This window comes from Phalangium opilio, unplaced genomic scaffold (assembly GCF_054372755.1).
Source record: "Phalangium opilio isolate 3A_F unplaced genomic scaffold, DU_Popi_V2 ptg000032l_1, whole genome shotgun sequence".
Taxonomy (NCBI): domain Eukaryota; kingdom Metazoa; phylum Arthropoda; class Arachnida; order Opiliones; family Phalangiidae; genus Phalangium; species Phalangium opilio.
The window spans coordinates 7,192,821-7,215,696 of NW_028324159.1; the positions used below are offsets into that span (position 1 = coordinate 7,192,821).

Below are 22,876 nucleotides of genomic sequence, written 5' to 3' on the forward strand. Positions count from 1 at the left end.
TTTTGAATTTTCCGAAAACTCTGAATGCGGTCCGGAAATAGCGAACACATTTGCTTCGATTCGGAAACTGCAAACCCGGTCCCCTGGGGTGTAAGTCAATAACAACAGACAGACACACAAACACACACACACAGACACGTCGAAATTAGAACCTCTCCGTGACATACGTCACTCGGAGAGGTAACAACGCTCCCGGGTTGGCCTGAACCACCATCCTTTCGGTTAACAGCCGAACACGCTAACCATTGCGCCACGGAAGCTTAGGCAAAGAATGATCTTCAAGTATTGTGGAAAAATATTTAGTTTTTACGTTACTTCTAAGACTTCAAAACTACACTCCCGGGTGGGCTCGAACCACCAACCTTTCGGTTAACAGCCGAACGCGCTAACCATTGCGCCAAGGAAGCTTAAGCAAGAATGGTCTTCAAGTATTGTGGAAAAATATTTCCTTTTAACGTTACTTTTAAGACTTCAAAACAACGCTCCCGGGTTGGCCTGAACCACCATCCTTTCGGTTAACAGCCGAACACGCTAACCATTGCGCCACGGAAGTTTAGGCAAAGAATGATCGTCAAGTACTGTGGAAAAATATTTCCTTTTTACCTTACTTCTAAAACTTCAAAACAACGCTCCCGCGTGGGCTCAAACCACCAACCTTTCGATTATCAGCCGAACGCGCTAACCACCGCGCCACGGAAGCTTAGGCAAAGAATTATCATCAAGTATTGTGGAAAAATATTTCCTTTTTACGTTACTTCCAAGACTTCAAAACAACGCTCCCGGGTGAGCTCGAACCACCAACCTTTCGGTTAACAGCCGAACGCGCTAACCATTGCGCCACGGAAGCTTAGGCAAAGAATGATTTTCAAGTTTTGTGAAAATATATTTCCTTTTTACGTTACTTCTAAGACTTCAAAACAACGCTCCCGGGTGGGCTCGAAGCACCAACCTTACGGTTAACAGCCTAATGCGCTTACCATTGCGCCACGGAAGCTTAGACAAAGAATGATCTTCAAGTATTGTGAAAAAATATTTCATTTAACGTTACTTCTAAGATTTCAAAACAACGCTCCCGGGTGGGCTCGAAGCACCAACCTTACGGTTAACAGCCTAATGCGCTTACCATTGCGCCTTGGAAGCTAAGCAAAAAATGATCGTCAAGTATTTTGAAAGAATATGACGTTTTTACGTTTTTTCTAAGACTTCGAAACAAAGCTCCAAGGTGGGCTCGAACCACCAACCTAACGGTTAACAGCCGAACGCGCTAACCATTGCGCCACGGAAGCTTAGGCAAAGAATGATCTTCAAGTATTGTGGAAAAATATTTCCTTTTTACGTTACTTCTAAAACTTCAAAACAACGTTCCCGGTTGGGCACGAACCATCAACCTTTCGGTTAACAGCCGAACGCGCTAACCATTGCACCACGGAAGCTTAAGCAAGGATGGGCTTCAAGTATTGTGGAAAAATATTTCCTTTTAACGTTACTTTTAAGACTTCAAAACAACGCTCCCGGGTTGGCCTGAACCACCATCCTTTCGGTTAACAGCCGAACACGCTAACCATTGCGCCACAGAAGCTTAGGCAAAGAATGATCGTCAAGTACTGTGGAAAAATATTTCCTTTTTACCTTACTTCTAAAACTTCAAAACAACGCTCCCGCGTGGGCTCGAACCACCAACCTTTCGGTTATCAGCCGAACGCGCTAACCACCGCGCCACGGAAGCTTAGGCATAGAGTTATCATCAAGTATTGTGGAAAAATATTTCCTTTTTACGTTACTTCTAAGACTTCAAAACAACGCTCCCGGGTGGGCTCGAACCATCAACCTTTCGGTTATCAGCCGTACACGCTAACCATTGCGCCACGGAAGCTTACGCAAAAAAAGATCGTCAAGAATTGTGGAAAAATATTTCCTTTTTACGTTACTTCTAAGACTTCAAAACAACGCTCCCGGGTGGGCTCGAACCACCAACCTTTCGGTTATCAGCCGAACGCGCTAACCCTTGCGCCAAGGAATCTTACGCAAAGAATGACCTGCAAGTATTGTGGAAGAATATTTCCTTTTTACGTTTTTTCTAAAACTTCAAAACAACGCTCCCGAGTGGGCTCGAACCACCAACCTTTCGGTTAACAGCCGAACGCGCTAGCCATTGCGCCACGGAAGCTTAGACAAAGAATTATCGTCAAGTATTGTGGAAAAATATTTCCTTTTAACGTTACTTTTCAGACTTCAAAACAACGCTCCCGGGTGGGCTCGAACCACCAACCCTTCGGTTATCAGCCGAACGCGCTAACCATTGCGCCACGGAAACATAGGCAAGAATGGTCTTCAAGTATTGTGGAAAAATATTTCCTTTTAACGTTACTTTTAAGACTTCAAAACAACGCTCCCGGGTTGGCCTGAACCACCAACTTTTCGGTTAACAGCCGAACGCGCTAACCATTGCGCCACGGAAACATAGGCAAAGAATTATCGTCAAGTATTGTGGAAAAATATTTCCTTTTACGTTACTTCTAAGACTTCAAAACAACGCACATGGGTGGGCTCGACCCCCAACCTTTCGGTGAACAGCCGAACGCGCTAGCCATTGCGCCACGGAAGCTTAGGCAAAGGATCATCTTCTAGTATTGTGGAAAAATATTTCCTTTTAACGTTACTTTTAAGACTTCAAAACAACACTCCCGGGTGGGCTCGAACCACCAACTCTTCGGTTATCAGCCGAACGCGCTAACCACCGCGCCACGGAAGCTTAGGCAAATAATTATCATCAAGTATTGTGGAAAAATATTTCCTTTTTACGTTACTTCCAAGACTTCAAAACAACGCTCCCGGGTGGTCTCGAACCACCAACCTTTCGGTGAACAGCCGAACGCGCTAGCCATTGCGCCACGGAAGCTTAGGCAAAGGATCATCTTCAAGTATTGTGGAAAAATATTTCCTTTTAACGTTACTTTTAAGACTTCAAAACAACACTCCCGGGTGGGCTCGAACCACCAACCCTTCGGTTATCAGCCGAACGCGCTAACCATTGCGCCACGGAAACATAGGCAAGAAGGGTCTTCAAGTATTGTGGAAAAATATTTCCTTTTAACGTTACTTTTAAGACTTCAAATCAACGCTCCCGGGTTGGCCTGAACCACCATCCTTTCGGTTAACAGCCGAACACGCTAATCATTGCGCCACGGGAGCTTAGGCAAAGAATGATCGTCAAGTACTGAGGAAAAATATTTCCTTTTTACCTTACTTCTAAAACTTCAAAACAACGCTCCCGCGTGGGCTCGAACCACCAACCTTTCGGTTATCAGCCGAACGCGCTAACCACCGCGCCACGGAAGCTTAGGCAAAGAATGATCTTCAAGTATTGTAAAAAAATATTTCCTTTTTACGTTACTTCTAAGACTTCAAAACAACGCACCCGGGTGGGCTCGAACCACCAACCTTTCGGTTAACAGCCGAACGCGCTAACCATTGCGCCACGGAAGCTTAGTCAAAGAATGATCGTCAAGTACTGTGGAAAAATATTTCCTTTTTACCTTACTTCTAAAACTTCAAAACAACGCTCCCGCGTGGGCTCGAACCACCAGTAGTAGTAGGGACTACCTAGATTCGCAGAGATCCAAGATGGCCGCCACCCCAAGATGGCCGCCCTCTCCCCATCCACCAAACTTCCAAACAAAGATTAAGCTAAACTCCTACCTGACATACCCTGCCTTCCAGCATGCTTTATCTCCTTTATGATCCTTTTAATGGATCAACCCAGACCTGTGTTATTTCGAAAGATCCCCGTTTGAATTTCCCGCCATAAACCTTTTAAATATGTCTGAGAAACAAAGCCAGATATATAAATAAAGATTTTTTAATAACAATACCAAATACTATAGACAATAAAATAATACAGATTAACAAGAATATAAATATAAACAAAGATATTGCCATTGTTTGCAATTAAGAAGGTCAATACTTCTTTTCTTTGAGTTGTGGCTTGTTCCCACATAAAAACCGTGTTACATACTAAATTCTAAATTAAAAAACAAAAATATTTACCGCTACTTTTACCGCTAATGAAAACCAGTCTTTAAATCGAAATTTTGAAGGTAATTGTTCTTGTCTCTAGCGTAAAAAGCATCTTGCTCAAAGTGACATTTTGATTTTCAAAACTTGATATTTTAGTCGAAATCTTAACTGAAAGCCGCTCTTTAAATCGTAATTAGCGCCGCGTTTTATTAACAATTTCACGACATCAACGTGGCATTCACTCTAGCGGGGCGTCGGCCACTAGCTTTGTTCAGGCACTCTGGTGGTACATGCCTCCATTGATTCAGGAAGATCTTGGGCATTTCGGCTCCGAATCTTATCCACGTTGATCGAGCGAACAGCTGTTAAGTTTGAGAAGGACATCGAAATCAAGGCCTCACTGAAGAGAACGTGTTCCATTTGGTGCAGGGTACGCAGAACCTTATGCGCTGGCACGGCTTGTCGGGTTGTACGGGCCGATAAAATTCTTCGTTGACCCTTTACCTCCCGAAGGAAGTTACATCCGAGCCACTGCGAGGCTTGGTCTTCTTGTTCTGGTCTGGTTGTTTGAGCCAGAACTTCTCATTCATTGCAGTGTCAGCCCGACCTTGCGAATGAAATCGAACCACAACCAAAAGGCTTTGCTCATGCATTCTGATGGCTGAGGCGACTTCACACAAATTTTACGCAACTTTCAAGAGACCAATGGAAAACACGTCAAATTAAGTCTTGCCGCGGAAGAAGTAGCAGGACTTAACTTAAATTTGATTTTCCTTCATTGCAATAGTCCGTTGTATGGACGCAAATTACGCTGCAATGAAGGTCGATTCATGAACTTCCTCAACATTATTCCACCTGGTTTCTTAGTCCGGGACCAAATTTTCCGGATTTCTGACGTAAATCTCCTGCATTTGGTCCCGAACTATGGTCGATGTTGAGTGGTGGGCCAAAAAAATGCGACTTCACACAAATTTACGCAACTTTTCGGGCAGCCAAATGTAGCAGAGCAGAGATTGTCCCGAAAAGCTACGTAAATCTAGCCCATGAATCGAAATTGGTCCCTTTTCAGGCAATGCCCGAGAAGAGACAGTTGGCATAATCGAAATTGGTCCCTTTTCCGTTGGAAAATTGAGTTTGGTCTTTACTCACCCAACAAAAGCGGCACGAGTTAAAGCAAGACATCTTTAGTTGGACTTTTAAGAGCATAACTGAGCAACTGATAACTTTCTCCGCGAAACACAGAGCTTATATACTAAATGACCGAGAGCAGATTTAATATTAAACAAGTTCTCTAGATAAAAAAAAATTTATTTTTTACCGACCACACCCAATCGACCACACCCTGAAACGTACTATTAAAGCCGCGTGTCTTATATAATAACCGCTTGAAAACAGGTTGAAACCGGCTCGAACTAGTCAGGGCGTTGTCTTTTTTTATTGGAATCGGGTAAGGTCAATTACCTAGCTACGTAGATTTTTCAAGGGTAACGACTTTAAAAGTTTAAGAATTTTTTAAAGTTTTTTTTTGATGAAGATAAACGGCGTGTATTTTAAGATCGTCCATAGCTCAGTGGTTAAAGGCAGGGTCTACTAATGTAATACCTAAAAAGGTGGCGAGTTCAAATCCCGGCCAGTCTACCGAGCTATGGCCGATCTTTTTATGAAATTTATGTATAAAATAAGGTTTGTTTAAGAAGTTGGGGTTAGTTGATAAACAGGCGTTAGTCATGAATGACGACTTCTTTTTAACTTTAGCGTCTAATACGTGTTTAGATATATACCCAAACAATACCCAATCAAGTTTTAAAAATTACTTGCATCAACCTCTAAACTTGAGTAGCGATTATGAAGTTGGGTTGGCAGAAATCATATTTCCAAATCATTGGGTGAATATAAGCGAAGAGTTTAACAAGTTTGAAATTCAGGTTGTAAGTGACCCAAACCATGGCAACTATGCAGCTGTTAGAGAGCCTGTTGAATATCAAAAAATAGAGATACCTGTCAATCGTTATACCAAGACCAAAGAGTACGAACTACCCCAAAATTTTGTCGAGCTGTTAAATGATGATGTAAACAGTCATCCGTATTTAAAAGGCAAATTATCTTTTAAATTAGTGAATAAATATAAGGACGGGGTCCTGGGAAAACAGTTAGATACAAACTTTCCCGTTTACCTGCAAGTTTTAGGAGAGGAGAACATACGGTTCAAAATACCAGCTGATTCCCCCTTGACCACGCTATTTGAATTTAAAGAGAATAATTACGAAGATGTTCCATATATATCCAAATATCCTGTATCAAAGCATGCTAAAAATATAAGTTTAAATTACACTAATAATTACGTGGAAATCGAAATTGATAATGTTGGAGATAGTTTTAAAAAAAAATTTGACTACAAGTACATTCCTAAAGCTGCCATTAAACGTAAAACAAGCCACGAGGTTCCGTCGATAAGAAAAAAGCCCCAGCCAGAATATAGACCTGTACCGCCATCTATACCTATTTTACCGCGAACTACGCCTTTTCTTCCGATACCTATTGCTACGACTGAACCCGTAGTATTTGTACAACCACAGTCATCCAAAATAACCCCTCCCCCGCCACCACCACCCAAAATAACGCTTCCGAAACAAACCTATCCAAAGCCTTATTATCCAACATATTCAGGGCCTAACCCCTCTAAAACGCTAGCTTCAGGTAAACAGTCACCTCCAAATTCGACTAAACCGATACCTCCAAGTTCAAATAAACCGATACCTCCAAGTTCAAATAAACCGATACCTCCAAGTTCAAATAAACCGATACCTCCAAGTTCAAATAAACCGATACCTCCAAGTTCAAATAAACCGATACCTCCAAGTTCGGATAAACTAATACCTCCGAGCTCAACTAATTCAGCCGCTACTACAACGATTAATTCAACATCTACCACAACAACTAAACCAACATCTACTACAACAACAACAACTAGGCCAACCCCGTCTACTTCAGATCCCTTAAAGATTCTGACTACAGAGCCACCAAAGGCTGAATTACCGAAGCCAAAGCCGGAGCCAGATCCCCTGAAACTTCCGGATCCCCCCAAAATTCCAGCTCCGGACCCATATAAGCCTGATCTATCAAAACAAGAGACCCCGAAACCCTCTACCTTCGAACCACTAACGCCGACCCCCTCGCCAACGGAGGTTGAGGAAATATATATATTTCCAGACCCCCCAAAACCTGACTTACCGAAGCCCGACTCACCGAAAACCGACTTACCGAAACCCGACTTACCGAACCCCGACTTACCGAACCCCGACCTATCGAAACCCGACCTATCGAAGCCTGATCTCTCAAAATCTCCAGACTCTACAACATCCTCTACTTTTGAGCTACCCATATTACCGACCCCCTCCCCACCATCGGTTGATGAAAAACCCTTGTTTCCGCAGCCGGTTGATCCGCCGAAAAAAAAGCCTGAACCAATTATTCCCGAAGAGCCTAAGCCTATTAACCCTGAAGATTATGACAATTACACAGTATTGTTCTTACCTCAAACTTTTAAAGCCAGTAAAACGCCAGAGAAAAACGCCGAAGGGCTTTATCGAGCCGTAGCCAACACTTTAGAAAAATTAGTATTTAAAAAAATTCAAGTAACATACCACACAGTAGATAATTGGGGGTATGCTATCGTGTATAATTTCAAAACACCAGAATGGGTGGAAATTAAATTTTCTCCCCAAGTAGCTAAATTGCTTGGCGCTGACCCCGATAGATATTACTCCGGAAAACACCAACTAGGACCCTTGAGCATGACGTTAGAAGAATATACTATAGACAAAGACAATGCATACATAGAATATCGAGTCAATAGAACCATAAAGCGCTATACCCCCTGGGAAGAACCCTGGCTTTATTTCTTTTTTAAAGTGTCAGGCGAGTTTAGATCGACAGATGATTATAAGATTTATGAAGAAATTGCCGAAAACCTCCAAATAACTGCGTGCAATTTTGACCCTTTAAGATTACATCAGGCTGAATTTAGCGTTATTAAGCAAGGAGCGGAGCATTATTTTAGAATCCATTGTCCGGCAAAAATTGAAATGCTCTTCCCAAAGGAATTGCGTGATATATTAAATTTAGAAGCTGAATACGTTGGTGGGACGTTTCTATCCACTAAACCTTTAGAGCGTAATTTTACGCATTTCAAAACAACTAATGACACATTTGTAAATTATCGCGTTCATGACTCACTAATGCATCTATTTACTAAGACTAGTGTCGCAAAAATCAAAATACCCGCGGGCGATTATATTTGCGATTTTACGGCAAGCGGGGCCGTAATTCCCTTCTCTTTACATTTAAAAATCATAAACCAGTTATTGGGGGTTCAAGAATATATGCCTCGCCAGTATTTTAAAATGTACATTCTCAAAAATGCTCTGGAAGATAGATTTTATGTTCGTATCGAAATAGAGCCAGGTGTTCGCGTCTCGGTAGCTGGACCAATGGCCAAGTTATTTAACATTCCCGAAGAGGGAGAATTTTTTCAACACAGTCATTCGGGAGTGGCTCTGGTAAATCCTCGATTAAGAATAATGACCCTGACAGCGGATAATAATTTTTGGACTAGCGAATACGATGTGGATAGATTTCCAGAAGACCCAAATATGGCTGACCAGCCGTCCCTACCCGGATATCAACAGGATAACCCTCAAGGCAAACGAGTTGACAATTTTGCATGTGAAATTCCTCCCGGGGTTTATTATCATATTAGCGATGTTTTAAGTGCTATGAGCGAAGCTATGTCCCCGGCGCATAGGAAAAGTCTAAAATTTACGCAGAATGTAGACGGAACCGTGACGGTTTCAAAACTGAACGATACGGTTTCCATTTTGTTGCCCAAAACAACACCCGGCCGAGGACTGGGACGATTGCTAGGTTTTAGTAGTAATCAGTTGGATCGGTATATCAATAACGAGACTTCGGAGTATCCCGCTGATATCATGAGAGGCGTCGATGCCATGTTTGTTTATACCAATATTATTCGGCAACAGGTAGTAGGTGGTGGTCAAGCTCCTCTGCTACGTTTCATAAAAATGCCGGCTTTTTCGCTGCTAGACGAGGAGAACCAGGAAATATTTAATAATATCGACTTTTATCCAATTTCAACCAGCGATATACAAGAAATTGAAATTGAATTGAAATCCGATTACGGGGAAAATATTCCGTTTAATTTGGGCAAAGTATATATTAAACTGTTTTTTAGGCGTCGACGTCAATAGCCCAGAAGCAATGGTACCTAATAGATACACTCTGTATTTCCAAAGAGGATCCTCCCTTCCGGCTTTACACGCGAACGTTTTCCAATCCGGAGGTCGTTTTAGTGTTGGCGGTATCTTTAATTCTTTATTGCGCAAAATTACGCCCTTTATTAGGCCGGCCATTAGTACTTTAGCGTCCGAAGCTGTTGGGTTAACGAGTAGAGTAATTAGCGATGCCCAAAACCCCGGAATATCACCTCGAGAATCGATTAAAAGAAATGTCAAACAATCTATAAATTCCCTACTACATAAAGGCGTGGACCGGTTCGTCAACACTCAAAGCGGGACGGGCCGAAAACGAAAGAGGACTGCTAAAACAAGCCGGAGCAAACGTGTTAAGCAACGCGCTAAACGCGATTTTCTAGACTAAACATGTCGACCTACGAAAGTGTTCTTTCCGACTTTGAAGTATTTGAAAAGCCAGTGGTGAATAATAATATTGTTGGGACTAAAACGACTGCTCATTATCCCATTGCCCCACTAACTAATGCTAAATATGTAGAATTTATCATTCCTCCCTCTAACAATTATCATGATTTGACTAAAACTCTTTTGAGAGTAAAATTTCGCGTTTTGCACGAGGACGGCACGGTCGTTCCAGATGCGGAAAAGAAAGTCTCGGTGACAAATTTAATAATTGCCTCGCTATTTTGTCAAGTAGAATTATTTCTTAATGGCGTCGCTGTCCAGCAACCTAATAATATGTACCCATATATGGCCTATTTTAAAATACTTTTAAATTATGGACAAACGGCGGCCAATTCCTGGTTAACTTCTATGTTATATTATTTGGATACCATTATCGATCCGGCGACGGCTTTAGATAACGCCAATATTAACAAAGAAGATAATGGTATTGGTCGTCGCGCTAAACGCGTGGCCCAATCAAAGACGTGCGATGTAATTGGCGAATTATTTTTGGATATGTTCAAAACGCCCAAATTCTTACTAGATAATATCGAGGTGCGAATTAGACTTCATCGAAGCTCCACGGATTTCGCTATTATTCACAATGAGCAGGGCAAAAAGTATAAGATTGATTTAACGGAATGCACCTTGTTTACGCGCGAAATTGAGGTTAATCCCGAACTGCAACTAGCGCACGCTCAGATGTTAAACTCGGGAATAAACGCTCGCTACGAAGTAAACTCTATTGTTATGAAAAATTTCTTAATAACCACCGGAACGCAAGATTTTATTAGGGACAGCTTGTTTACGGGGCAATTACCCTCGCGAACTGTCGTGGCTTTCGTTACTAATAAAAAATTTGTAGGGGAAGCAACTTCCAACCCCCTGGATCTCCAACACTTCAAACTCGATTTCATGCAATTCTCTTTAAATTCGCAAAATTATCCCGATATCCCCTTTACGCCCAATTTTGACGACGACCAGTACGTTAGATGTTACAATTCTTTATTCGAGGGTCTCGAGATATTAGGTCTTGACCGAGGAAATATCATTTCTTACGATTTATATAAGAAGGGCTTTTTTGTCGTTGTTTTTGATTTGAGTAGAGAGCATCTCGCTTCGTTAGGTCTAAATTCCATGCCCCAGACTGGTAACTTGCGATTATCGTTAAGATTTAGCTCTCCGCTAACCGAAAACGTCACGTGCATTGTCATGGCCGAATTTCCAAACAACCAATTAATAATATCTAAAAACAGAGAAATTATTTATAATCACCCCAACGTATAAAAGACTAAAACTTTATAAATACAATATCAGTCGCGAGCCAAGATGCACCAAGTACACACCGTCACGCCAAAGCTCGATATTTGCGTCATTGAATCTATTGAACCTAAAATATTAATTCAAAGATCGGATACGCGTACAAAAACTATATTAAAACCTAACGCCTGGTACGCTTTGTTTCGGTTTCAAAATGAACTCACGTCCTTTTTTGACGGAAAAATACCTCGCTATCATATTTGGTTGCCCGTCAAAGAGCGCATCAAGCTGGAATGCTTCGTCAACTCGAAAGATGAACGTCTAATCGATCTTCGATACTATGAACGAGGCAGCGGCAGTCGTTATTTCCTCAACTTTAGCACCAGCGAAGGATTTAGCCTGAACAAAACAGGATGGCAGACGTTGATCGACTTAAAGCCGTTGATTGACGAGGATCTCAAGGCTAAAGGGATAGCTGTCTGTCGCATGCGCGAATTAATTTTAAACGAGCTCACTACCACCTTGTTTGACGTCACTTCCACTTGCGCCAACGTCGAGTGCCGAAAACAAATATGCCACTCTCAAAGCTGCTCGGAATTTGACACAAATTTCAGCGATCGAGTCGAGCGTAATTTGCACGAAGCGCTGCCTCAACTGGATCGTGAGAAAATTTTGCATCAATTTGAGACCGACCATGGATGGATCGAGGATCAAGAGGATATTTTTGCTTATTTTGTCAACAGTTTTGCCGATTTAAAGAATGCCTTGATTTATGGCTATTAAGATAAATGTATTGATATATCGTATTTGTTTAACTGATATTGTTTTTATAAAATACCTTTGCGTGTATTAAATAAAGTTGTTTATTGGGAAACCATTTAGTCGTTATTTATACTTGTCAAGACATGGATGCTAAAATTAGAAAAATTTATTACGACATGGCTAATCCGGCCGCCTATGGGTCGCTAGCCAGATTACAAAAGGCCTTACCGGACGTGCCAAAAGCAAAATTAATCGCCTTTCTCGAGAAACAACCTGCCTACACGAAACATCGATTTCGACGTTTCCGATTCAAAACTAACCAAGTGTACGCCTCAACTATCGATGACGTTTTTCAAGCTGATTTGTTGGATCTACCGAAATTAAAACGTTTTAATAAAAATGTTCGCTATGTTTTGTGCGTCATTGACGTCTTAAGCCGCTACGGATGGACAGTACCTCTTAGAAACAAAACATCTGGCGAGGTTATCGAGGCTTTTAAAAAAATATTTCGAGAGAGGATCCCTTTAAAAATATACACGGACTACGGTGGGGAATTTAGTTCGCGCAACTTTGCCTCCTTCTTGAAACGAAACAATGTGCAAATACATTTTGCCAGGAGTCAGCATAAGGCTAGTTTAGCGGAACGCTTTATTAGAACAATTAAGGAACAAATTGCCCGGGTTATTACGGCCACGGGGAATAAAAATTACGTTAAATATTTACCTTTAATTACTCAAGCCTATAATGAACGGGTTCATTCAACTACTGGAATTGCACCGGTTCGTGTTAATATAGATAACGAATCAATCATTTGGAATAAACTGTACGGGAAATCAAACGGAATTAATCGATACGCACCGAGGCTTAAAGTTGGCGATCACGTGCGTCTTTCTATAGCTAGTCGGGTATTTAGAAAAACCAGCTCGGGAGGCACGTTTACTGACGAAATATTTCGCGTTGTTGACGTCATACCCAGGTCACCACCCGTCTATCGCGTAGCGGATTTAAAGGGGGAGCAAATTCTGGGTGTTTTCTACGGCGCCGAATTACAAAAAGTCTCGTTACCTGAGACTAAATTATGAACACTTCGCAAATAAACGCTCTTTTAACTTGCGACAAAAGAACGCGACCCTACTATTTAGGATGCTTTCCAGTAAACAGACTCCCAGAACGGCCAAAAAGGTCCAAATTTTGCTTTATATTCAATAATGAAGCAGCTGGAGAGGCTGGAGAACATTGGATAGCGTGCTTTTCTAACAATGACACGGTGGAAATGTTTTGCACTTACGGAAATTCGCCGCGATACTATAAAGTTAATTTAAAACGATACGGGAAACGAGTTGTTTACAATAAACAACAAATTCAGCATCCATTCTTTCAACTGTGCGGTCTGCATTGTAGTCTGTACCTAGCACTCCGCTGTGAGGGCGTGGCTAGAAAGACGATATTAGACGCCATCTATGACCAGAATCTTAAACTTAACGACTATGTCGCTTTATTATATTTATCTTTACATTTAAAAAAACATGTACACAGATATTGTGCGCAATAAAACAATTTTTTATTTGTCTAAATATTACATTTTTTTATTAATCAATATCGCGCCATTTATTATGCCTCTTTCTCCTCTCGTTAGATGGAACCAGCGGTCCTAAGTTTTGGAGTTCGTCTTTCTTTTTCCGAGGTTTTTTCTTTTTTTTCTTGTTTTTCTGTTTAGCGGAGGCCGTCTCAAACAAGTTTTCCAAGTCCGTTAAATTGTCCCCGTTTTCCTCCGCTAAATTCTCTTGTTCATCGACAATTTCCTCTTGTAAATCGTCGTCACGATTTGCATAACCGACAGCTCCTTCTTCTAGCTCTCTTTTTGGCGTGAAAAATGTGTTTTGCAAATGATTTGCAAGAACTTCGGCTTGCCGTTTCACCATATCTCCAACATAGGTCGGCCCAAATTGTTGGTAAAAATCTTCTGGTGTTGGTGTCCCCGCAGCCGTTTCGCTTTTGAAAACCTTTTGCCGAGGCTCGGTTCGTTTAGGCGTAGTAAAAGAACTGCCCGAAGCGCTTGTTGTCGGTGATGACGTGGCATAGCTCGGCCATGACAATTGTTTTTTTCGCGGGGGCATTTTAGGGGTGACCGGTAATGGCGGCGTGGGGACATTAGACATTGCCTGTGTTACGACCTCAAATTTAGGTAAAGGAATTTGTTTCTCAATACTTAAATATTTCTTAAAAGCGTCTAAATATTTATATAATTTATCGTAGGCATTCAATGGCGATTTTAAAATATCCTCAATCTCTCGGTCCAAAGCCGAGTGCTCTTGGGCAGCTGTTGAAGTTACTGCAGACGCCGGTACAAGAACCATTTGTTTCATAGTTTAGCAGCTATGGCTTGGACAATCGAAGGCAAGATTGCGGCAAGCAACGTCGTAAGAAAACCACCCGATTGCTGCAACAACAGCTTTTTTTTGCTTTTCTGCGACAAGGTACTTGATCCGAGTTGTCTAATAATTTTCTTGTACTTTGCTAGCTTTTTCTTGCGATCTTTACTCAAATAAATGCCCCCGCCCTTTAAATTCTTACAAATTGTCTGAATGCTCTTTAATTGAGGCGCACTACTATTGTTTAAGAGGGTTCGCCGTTGTTTACAGCTAGTTTGACGCAAACTCTGTAAATAAGGGACAAATTTGGCAAACTTGGTCGAGGGACGCGCTACGACGAGCCGGGAGCGTTTTGCTGATCGACGTTTAACGCGTGGGGCCATTATTCAAATGACAATTAAATTTAATCGACATAGACATACATAGGTGATTCGTGAGGTAGAACTCGCGACCTTAATCGTAAATTTTCCGGAGTTTCTTGTTTTAAATCAATTAACAAGTAACTATAAGGGTCTTTAGTGGCTAGTCTGTACGCCTCCGTAATACGCTTCGGGTTATCTGGACTTATTTGTTGCGCTAAATACCTAATAGAGGCGACATCTCGAGGATTTTTCATTATTATAAAATAGGAAGAGTTTTGGGAAATTATTCGCGATTGGCTACCTTTGGGAAAGAGTTGTTGCGTAATGATAATCACCGTATAGCCTAAATGATGCGACGTCACGCACACTAAATCGGCAATATGGGCTTGCTTAAATAACTGACTAGCTAAGTCGTCTAATATTAAATAGGAATCGCGATGAGTTTCCCAGAAATCCGGCTCAGCGGGTGGCAGGCCTTGAATAAATTGAATTCCCGGAATCAATTGTTTTAATTTTTCGTAGTTTGGTTGCCAGGCCGCGTAGCAATAAATAACTTGTTTATGCGGGGGGTCAAACATAAGCTGATGATTTTGCAATAAATTGCTTAAAAGGCTGCTTTTGCCCGCTTGCGTCGGGCCCACGATTAGAAATTGGGCGGGCGTTTGAAATTTTAAAGAATGCGAGACTGACTCGGTTGGATTCATTGTAAATAATAACCATTTTATTAGTGTAAACATGTTATTTATATAAAAAACACAGAAATATATTTTAAAAACATTAATAATCAAAAAAATTAAAACACTATAAACCCAAAAACCCAAAAAACCCTTACATATTTAAAAGCATTAAAAAACAATATAAACAAAACCCTTTTACCCAAAAAAAAAAATCCCCATTAATTAATTTTTTTTAAAAAGTTTCTTTTCCAAGTCCGTTATCCGTTGTCGAAAGCGTAGGTCGTTCAGGAGGTGAAAGTTCACGCGAGACTCAGAGGGTAGCTGATGAACACGCACTACAGTAGAAAACACGACGGATTTAGGCGCACGCGCACTTTTTCGTTTCCCGACCGCTCGTTGTTGGTGGTTGGGCATGTTTGGATTAGAGGCTGGCAAACATCCTCGCCCTCGCTGGTCGGGAAGTCGGGAAGCCCCTGACGCAGTGGTTTGTTGTTGCACGGTTTCTTGGTTACCATCGGGCACGATGGACTGTGCTTCCGATGTTCCCTGGACGGATGGTCCGTGCAACGCCACTGGTACAGGGCAATGCCGCAAAAGGCGCAGCGCGTCGTCTGTGTCTCTACATCTGCAAGATAGAAACCGTCTTTGGCCAGGGCTTCGGTGGGAACGCAACTTTCCCACAAGCCCTCGAAAGTATGTCTCCGCCTAGCCTCGTAATTCATGCGAAAGAGAGGTCGACGCGGATGTTGTCTCTTTGAAACCGTACGGACGACTGGTTTGCAAATCCGCGTTCAACACTCTCTTATTTGAGGTTTGGCGAAATTTCTTGGTCATTTTAACGGCCTCCAGCTGCAGCTTGTATTTATCCCTTTTAAAATTAAAGGGGACATTGACTACAACTTCCTTTTCCGGATTCATCGCCACACTTTCAAAGGTTTCAAAGTCAAGTTTTTCCAAATTTTCTCGATTTAGGGTTAACCCTTTAATTTTTATGACTTCTTTTCCTTTGCTAGTGCGAAACGAATAACTTTTGGCGCCGGTACTACAAAAGGAAGTTATGTAATCACCGCCGAGTTCGTCCGCCCAGCAACCAATATGATTGCCAGTTGGTATGTCAAACTCTCCCGGTAGATGGCGGTAGATTATCGAGTCCGTGTCACAATACAAAGCTGCGCGGTCTAATTGAAGCAGCATCTTGTTTAATTCGAGTCGCCCGTAGCACGAGACGAAGCTCCCCACGATCGCCGACCCCAGTTTATAGTCCGAAACGTAATCTTTTTTAGCCTTGTACGATAAGAGAGCGATTGACTCGGTAATTGGCCGCAAATCGACTAATTCCAGAGTGTAGTCGCTCGCGTATCGTATCAATTCGTAATAATTATTAATGAAGATGCTGCGAATTTTACCCGTATTTAACGCCATTCTGCCCCAGAGAGAATTTAAATTAATTTTAGCGATATTACGCAGGGAGGGATTTGATTGAATTTCCGCCACGGTCAGCGAGAGCTTTTCATTCGCGTTTATATCGGCGATATACGCCTCTTTTGCCAGAGGCGTTTGCGCGTGAGCGGGAAATCCGGAATTCTTCACTTTCAGGGCGATAAAATCAGTCATGTACTGGGCAAAGAAATATTCCGTTTTTGGATAATGGTATACTTCGAATATATCGAGGAGTTTATAACCATGTTCCATAGCGGCATAGACTTCAACCGTTGGCCAGACTGATTCGAAAGCCCGCTCATTGACAGTGTGATCGCAGACTTCCGCTCGTAATTCTAGACACGTGCGACAGAGGGCGTAGGCTAATTTACCACCGCTGCGAAATGGAATTAAGGGGATGTGGAGATTTTGAGGGGCCAGCAGACGACAACTCATAACACCAAAATACCACCCTATCGATTTGTCAAAATCTCTGTTATAGATAATGGGATGGCCGCTAGGATACGGACAATCGCGACAAACTTTCGGGTACAAAGAAATAATATCCTTGTAGAAAATTTTCTCCTCACCTTGCACGTGGCAGTTAAGAACAAAATTTTCCGTTCGTCCCCCATAGAGAGCGCTCCGGGCTGTGATTTGAGGCCGAAAAGTTAAACTTTTGCAGAAAGCCTTAGCTTCGGCGTTTTCTTTTAAAAGCTTAGCAAATTGACACTCAAAAATAGAAGTGTATTCGTAGCCGGGCATATTCTCTTTAATAAACAGCTCTCTATCTAGCGTACGTTCGTACAGAAATCTGTTGCTGGCCTTGAGTTGGGTATTGTAAGCATTGAGTTTTTGGCATGGACAACCGTGAAAGTAACAGCCGTGGAAATCGTAAATTTTGGGCGGGGTTTCGCTATAGCCGTCGACTAAATAGCGTCCCACCCGATATTCCCCGCCGTAGCTTAAAGCCGTTCGCAATTTTATATCCTCCGTTTTTTCCACCCAAGCGAGATATTTTAAGCTAATCTGACTGTGATTAAATTTGGCATTATAGCCGCTAGAAGGAACAATCCCCATGCTGTAAGGTTTATAGTAATTGTTAAGATAAATAGTGGTTAGAGCACCCGCCAAAGTAATATTTTTCAAGCAAAAAGGGTCTAATTTTGTTAGATCGACGTAAATTTTTCTAAAAGCTTCGACGCCTTGTCTCAGGACTTTGACGTCTTGAATGCAATATTTAATAAGCTCCTCTTTGATGTTGTAAATAGATCCTTCCATCGACGCGTACCAAGCTTGAAAATCTCGATAATCATTGGCTTTCATTTGAGCTACGTTAAAGTACGAAGCTTCAGGGATGACGCCAATGTAATTAAGATTTTCTTCGGTATGAAAATCAAATGGAAAGAATCCTTTCGCCACATCGCCGAGGCTAAACATGCTGGTGAAATTACGCAGAGGTTGACTAATGTAATTGAAGCTATCGAGGAATCTAATTTGCGGTCCCTCGAGATGAATCATGAGAATTTTACTGCCGTCAAAAATAACGGCAGGGGTGACGTGTCTATGAACTAAAGCGTTAAGAATTAAGAAGTTATCAAAAGCTTTCGCGTAATGAGCTACGACTTGAGTGTTAGTAAAGCGCGGTTGGTACGTTTTACGTTTCTGTCCAGTCAAAACTACCTGCTCGACGCTAAATAAATAATTTAAAAATTGCTCGACGCAATTGGCGCCGTAAAAAATTTTGGTTTCAAAGCCAGCTTCAGTCTCTACGTCGCAAACTAGTAAAATGGGGACGTGGATATTATTTCTAAGAATAGTCTCAATGTCGTAATAAATAAACCGCGAGGCTTTCATTTTGGTTTCCAAAGGCATAACAAAATGTTCACCTGGCGGATGAACTATTTTACACTGAGAGCATTCGGGATTGCAGTCGTGGTCGTCACCCATAAGTCGTCCACATTCTAAACATCGTTTTTGGCTCGCACAGGTGCCATTAAGTAAATGAGTTTCGTAGCAGGGGCCCGGGAAAAAGTAGCGGTGGCATTCGTCGCAACGTTTTAAAACGTCCTCGTTGGTTAAATGAAAAGCTTCTCCTTGGCACCGAAAACATATATAAGCTTTTGTATCCTCGGGGCATTTATGCTCTTTTAACAATTCACGTTTGTAAAATGATTTCAAGCATAAATTGCAAGAGGTAACACCGCCCATCATGCCGTGCCAAGTTTTCGCGGGGTGGATATGGTCGCCAATTTTTAATAAATAGATAAATTTAGGAGCTTGGGGGCCTTTGAAAAATATGGTAAAATTATTCGCAGCATCAACGATTACGATTCGATAATGGGGAACTAAATAATTTTGAAATTTTTGAATATCTTCTAGAGTAACGAAACCTTCGGGGACTCCGGCTTTTCGGTGCAAGATTTTCGCAATATTGCCCACGAGGGTGCTATTGCGTTTCAGTTTGTCAAAATTGTTCTGGTTAAAGGGAGGACCTTGCTTATTTTGTTGATAAAAATTGCGATCGGCCATCTCTTTACCCAGAACTAAACTCCGAGCAAAACAGAGATTATCATTATTCTCCATAAAAATAAATTGGTTATTTTGTTTAACGAAATAATCCAAATTAACCAAAGTTCTATTTTTTATGGATTTATAATAAGTCCCTATATTTGCATCGAGGTTTAGAAAAATTATATCAAACTGAAAATCTTCGCCATTAAAGACAAAGTCCCGACTAGATTGCGTTACTCTATAGATGGTGCGCATAATTCGCTTACTGGTGAATTTGTCAATTTTTATAAATTTAATATTAACGGGGGTCGTCAATCCGGGGGAGCTTAAAACAAATCGAACCCGATTATACCCGGGATTCTCGGTTACTAATTTACGTATAACTTCGTCGAGAATTTTTCGAAAAATTCGAAAAAAATCTCGCGTTGGAATGTCTTCCAGATTTTTAAAAGCTATACGCAAATCGATTTGTTTACAATGCCACTTGCGACTCGTTTTGTCAATCTGCCGCTCAATTGTGTAGTACCGGTTTACCTGTGCGTGTTCTTCTCCCTCACTACCCTCCGAGTCACTCCCGCTGCTGCCGCTGCTCGAACTCATTTTTTGAATTTCTATCAGAAATAAAAAAAATTGGATCAAAATTTTGGTTTGTAAATTTATTATTAATAAGATACTTACTTTGCTTGGCGGCTGCTGCGTGGCCTGCGCGTCACCCTTTATGTCTTCCACCAACCGGTGGAAGGCGTTGAGGAGCTTGACCGCCTCTTTATCTTTCCCGTCAACGACTCGTTTCAGCCGCTTGTGGCTGCACTCCCAAAGCTTGTCGGCTTGGGAGTCTTTTATGTCCTTAAATTTGTAGACACTTATGTCTACAAAATAGTCCCCTTTTCGCGGGGGGACTCGCGTCTCGAAGTATTGACCGTCGCTCCTCAGACGGTAAGACCCTTCAATGCCGTGAATGCCCACGACGTGTTTTTGTAGTACGTCTTGGACGAACGTCTCGTCGTCCGAGTCGATTAACACCTCGACAGGGTCGGGCTTCAAAAATTGAGTTATGGTCCGCTTACCACTGCTGGTTCCGGCTCGATCCCCAGGAGAAGACGGTGGAGAGTCAAACATAGACTGTGATTCTTGAGGATATTTGCTACTCATGGCTGGATTGATTGTGAAAACCGTATGCCCATGCTCGAGCTTTTATACCCAAAATCTCAGGGGCATTTTTTTTTAAAATACAGGCCCAGACATGGTTTTTTTTATTAAGAGTTTAAAAAATATATAATTATGTCTGATATGCTATTTTTTAATTTAACCTTAAATGCATTTTTTATTTACGAGTTGATACTAGAGATTATGAAGTATGTTACCATAAATACCCATATAAAAAAGACCTCTCTAGTTTAATATTAATATACATTTATTTAGATTTAAATCATGTTAAAAAAACAATTCCCGTCCCTCCCAAAGTAATTAGTTTTAACCTTCACTAATAAATTGTTTTTCTTATATAAAGCGATCTCGTGAGAATTATTCAAATTATTCGAAACACGCCTAAACAAGTTTTTGCATACGAATAATATTTGTCCCCTTAGGCATTTATCAAAGTAACTTCTTTTTAACCTTCGCTAAAGGGTTTTTTTTATATAACACGATCTCGTTTGAATTATTTAAAACACACCTAGACAACTTTTTTGCATACGAAAAAAAAACTTAGACCTCGGAGAGATTTTGTAATTTTATGCCTATATATCTAATTAACTTTTTGGCTATTTATTGAATTTTAAGAATCTTGAAAGTATTGCCTAGACACTATTAGATTTGACCTCGCTAATTTTGTATATAAGCCCCAGGTTTCAAAATGAAAGTTATCAGTTGTTTAACTTCTGTTTCTGAAACACCAGTCCCAAAAACTTTAAGATGTCTTTCTCTACTGCTCCTCGTTTGCCCTGCCTGCCCGTGATTAAAATCCATCCGGCAGCGCTTACTCCCCGTCGCGCCACCCCCCAGTCGGCCGGACTGGACTTATATTGTCCAGTGGATACCGTAATCGACCCTCACGGTATCAAAATCGTGTCGACTGGGTTAGGCGTGATGCTGCCCGAGAACAGCTACGGCCGCCTTGTTGGCCGTAGCAGCTTAACGGCCCAAGGGCTGTTTGTCGCCGAGGGGACGATAGGTATGTTTATTAGTTATTTTATAATGCTTAAAAGTATAATAATTCTTAACAATAATAGACGCCGACTATCGGGGACCCATAAAAGTCGTCATAGCCAACGTCGGGGACACCGCCTACAATATTCGGCGGGGCAATAGGCTTGCCCAATTGATAGTGACCCCGGTTATATTGCTAAGACCGGTGGAAACGGCGGTAAATATTTTCAATTTTTTAATTTAAGTTTTAACATGTGACACATTTTTTAATTTAGAATTCAACTTGTAACATGTTTTTATGTTGTTTCTAGACTTTAACCCCGACGTCACGCGGCAGTGGGGGGTTTGGGTCGACTGGTGTTTAATCTTTTTAAATGGTGGTGGGTTTTTCATATAAATATTTGTTATTGTATATATTATATTGTTTGTTATTAAAAATTTTTATTTCTATATTTGTTATTCTTGTCAGACTTATAATTATAGGCTTATTTTCTAACTCCACCTTAATTAACCTATCCAATGATATTATCTCTTTACTTACGCTCCGCCTAATGTGACAAATAGGATCCAATTAAAACTGCCGCTTAAATCTCTAGTATGTTACATATAGCACGTACTAGCAATTTAAATATCATTTGCTATCATAGCCCTCGCAATATGTTGTGCCTCATTTTCTTTTTTGTTTACGGGTTAATAGTCAACATTTTGTTAACTCTTTACGAAATTGAACGGCGAAGCAGAAAACAATTAGAAAATAAACCCAAACGTCCCTCCGCCGATTGCACTTCCGAGTCAAATAACGATACAGGGTCAACGTGAAAAATGAGCTCTTTAAAACATGTTTGTTTATCCTTGTTGGTTGTTGATTATTTTGTAATATATATTCTGTATTTATTTATCACCCATATCTGTACATCTTATAAAAAGTAAATATTTGATGTCTTAAAATCTGTGTTTTTATTAACTTTAGGCTTACAGAAAGCTGGAGTGGTTAAAGGGCAACACCCAATGTTAGCAAGCCAGGGAATGACGTCAAGGTTGACTATAGGTTTAGTTTTGGTTTAAGTTAAGAAGATGATGTCATGGGGGTTGAAACTAACAGCTCGGGCTAGTCCAGACTTGTCTGAAAAGTTTTGGTTTGAGTTTGGTGGATGAGGAGAGGGCGGCCATCTTGGGGTGGCGGCCATCTTGGATCTCTGCGAATCTAGGTAGTCCCTACTACTACCACCAACCTTTCGGTTATCAGCCGAACGCGCTAACCACCGCGCCACGGAAGCTTAGGCATAGAGTTATCATCAAGTATTGTGGAAAAATATTTCCTTTTTACGTTACTTCTAAGACTTCAAAACAACGCTCCCGGGTGGGCTCGAACCATCAACCTTTCGGTTATCAGCCGAACACGCTAACCATTGCGCCACGGAAGCTTAGGCAAAAAAAGATCGTCAAGAATTGTGGAAAAATATTTCCTTTTTACGTTACTTCTAAGACTTCAAAACAACGCTCCCGGGTGGGCTCGAACCACCAACCTTTCGGTTATCAGCCGAACGCGCTAACCCTTGCGCCAAGGAATCTTACGCAAAGAATGACCTGCGGCCGTATTCTGCAGAAATGTTAAGCTCCTCCTTCTGCCC

The 22,876-nt window shown here is 41.3% G+C and overlaps 1 protein-coding gene, 1 long non-coding RNA gene and 10 other non-coding genes across 12 annotated transcripts; all 12 read right to left on the reverse strand.

The window, feature by feature from the left end:
- Nucleotides 1–627: 627 nt before the first annotated feature.
- Nucleotides 628–700, reverse strand: TRNAI-GAU (transfer RNA isoleucine (anticodon GAU)). Its single transcript has one exon. It is a non-coding gene; the product is annotated as a tRNA-Ile (tRNA).
- Nucleotides 701–1,653: 953 nt separating this feature from the next.
- TRNAI-GAU (transfer RNA isoleucine (anticodon GAU)) lies at nucleotides 1,654–1,726 on the reverse strand. The gene has a single exon. It is a non-coding gene; the product is annotated as a tRNA-Ile (tRNA).
- A 74-nt stretch (nucleotides 1,727–1,800) lies between these two features.
- On the reverse strand, nucleotides 1,801–1,873 carry TRNAI-GAU (transfer RNA isoleucine (anticodon GAU)). Its single transcript has one exon. It is a non-coding gene; the product is annotated as a tRNA-Ile (tRNA).
- A 74-nt stretch (nucleotides 1,874–1,947) lies between these two features.
- On the reverse strand, nucleotides 1,948–2,020 carry TRNAI-GAU (transfer RNA isoleucine (anticodon GAU)). Its single transcript has one exon. It is a non-coding gene; the product is annotated as a tRNA-Ile (tRNA).
- A 221-nt stretch (nucleotides 2,021–2,241) lies between these two features.
- Nucleotides 2,242–2,314, reverse strand: TRNAI-GAU (transfer RNA isoleucine (anticodon GAU)). Its single transcript has one exon. It is a non-coding gene; the product is annotated as a tRNA-Ile (tRNA).
- Nucleotides 2,315–2,679: 365 nt separating this feature from the next.
- On the reverse strand, nucleotides 2,680–2,752 carry TRNAI-GAU (transfer RNA isoleucine (anticodon GAU)). The gene has a single exon. It is a non-coding gene; the product is annotated as a tRNA-Ile (tRNA).
- Nucleotides 2,753–2,973: 221 nt separating this feature from the next.
- Nucleotides 2,974–3,046, reverse strand: TRNAI-GAU (transfer RNA isoleucine (anticodon GAU)). The gene has a single exon. It is a non-coding gene; the product is annotated as a tRNA-Ile (tRNA).
- A 220-nt stretch (nucleotides 3,047–3,266) lies between these two features.
- Nucleotides 3,267–3,339, reverse strand: TRNAI-GAU (transfer RNA isoleucine (anticodon GAU)). Its single transcript has one exon. It is a non-coding gene; the product is annotated as a tRNA-Ile (tRNA).
- Nucleotides 3,340–3,843: 504 nt separating this feature from the next.
- On the reverse strand, nucleotides 3,844–5,823 carry LOC149685608 (uncharacterized). Its single transcript, XR_016384016.1, has 2 exons — nucleotides 5,167–5,823; nucleotides 3,844–4,624 (listed from the first exon to the last, which is right to left on the reverse strand). It is a non-coding gene; the product is annotated as an uncharacterized LOC149685608 (long non-coding RNA).
- A 30-nt stretch (nucleotides 5,824–5,853) lies between these two features.
- Nucleotides 5,854–8,043, reverse strand: LOC149685609 (uncharacterized). The gene is made up of 2 exons (XM_089870947.1): nucleotides 6,847–8,043; nucleotides 5,854–6,750 (listed from the first exon to the last, which is right to left on the reverse strand). The coding sequence occupies exons 1-2, from the start codon at nucleotides 7,397–7,399 to the stop codon at nucleotides 6,668–6,670; spliced, it is 636 nt and encodes a 211-aa protein (XP_089727073.1). The 5' UTR covers nucleotides 7,400–8,043; the 3' UTR covers nucleotides 5,854–6,667.
- Nucleotides 8,044–22,596: 14,553 nt separating this feature from the next.
- TRNAI-GAU (transfer RNA isoleucine (anticodon GAU)) lies at nucleotides 22,597–22,669 on the reverse strand. The gene has a single exon. It is a non-coding gene; the product is annotated as a tRNA-Ile (tRNA).
- A 74-nt stretch (nucleotides 22,670–22,743) lies between these two features.
- TRNAI-GAU (transfer RNA isoleucine (anticodon GAU)) lies at nucleotides 22,744–22,816 on the reverse strand. The gene has a single exon. It is a non-coding gene; the product is annotated as a tRNA-Ile (tRNA).
- Nucleotides 22,817–22,876: the final 60 nt, after the last annotated feature.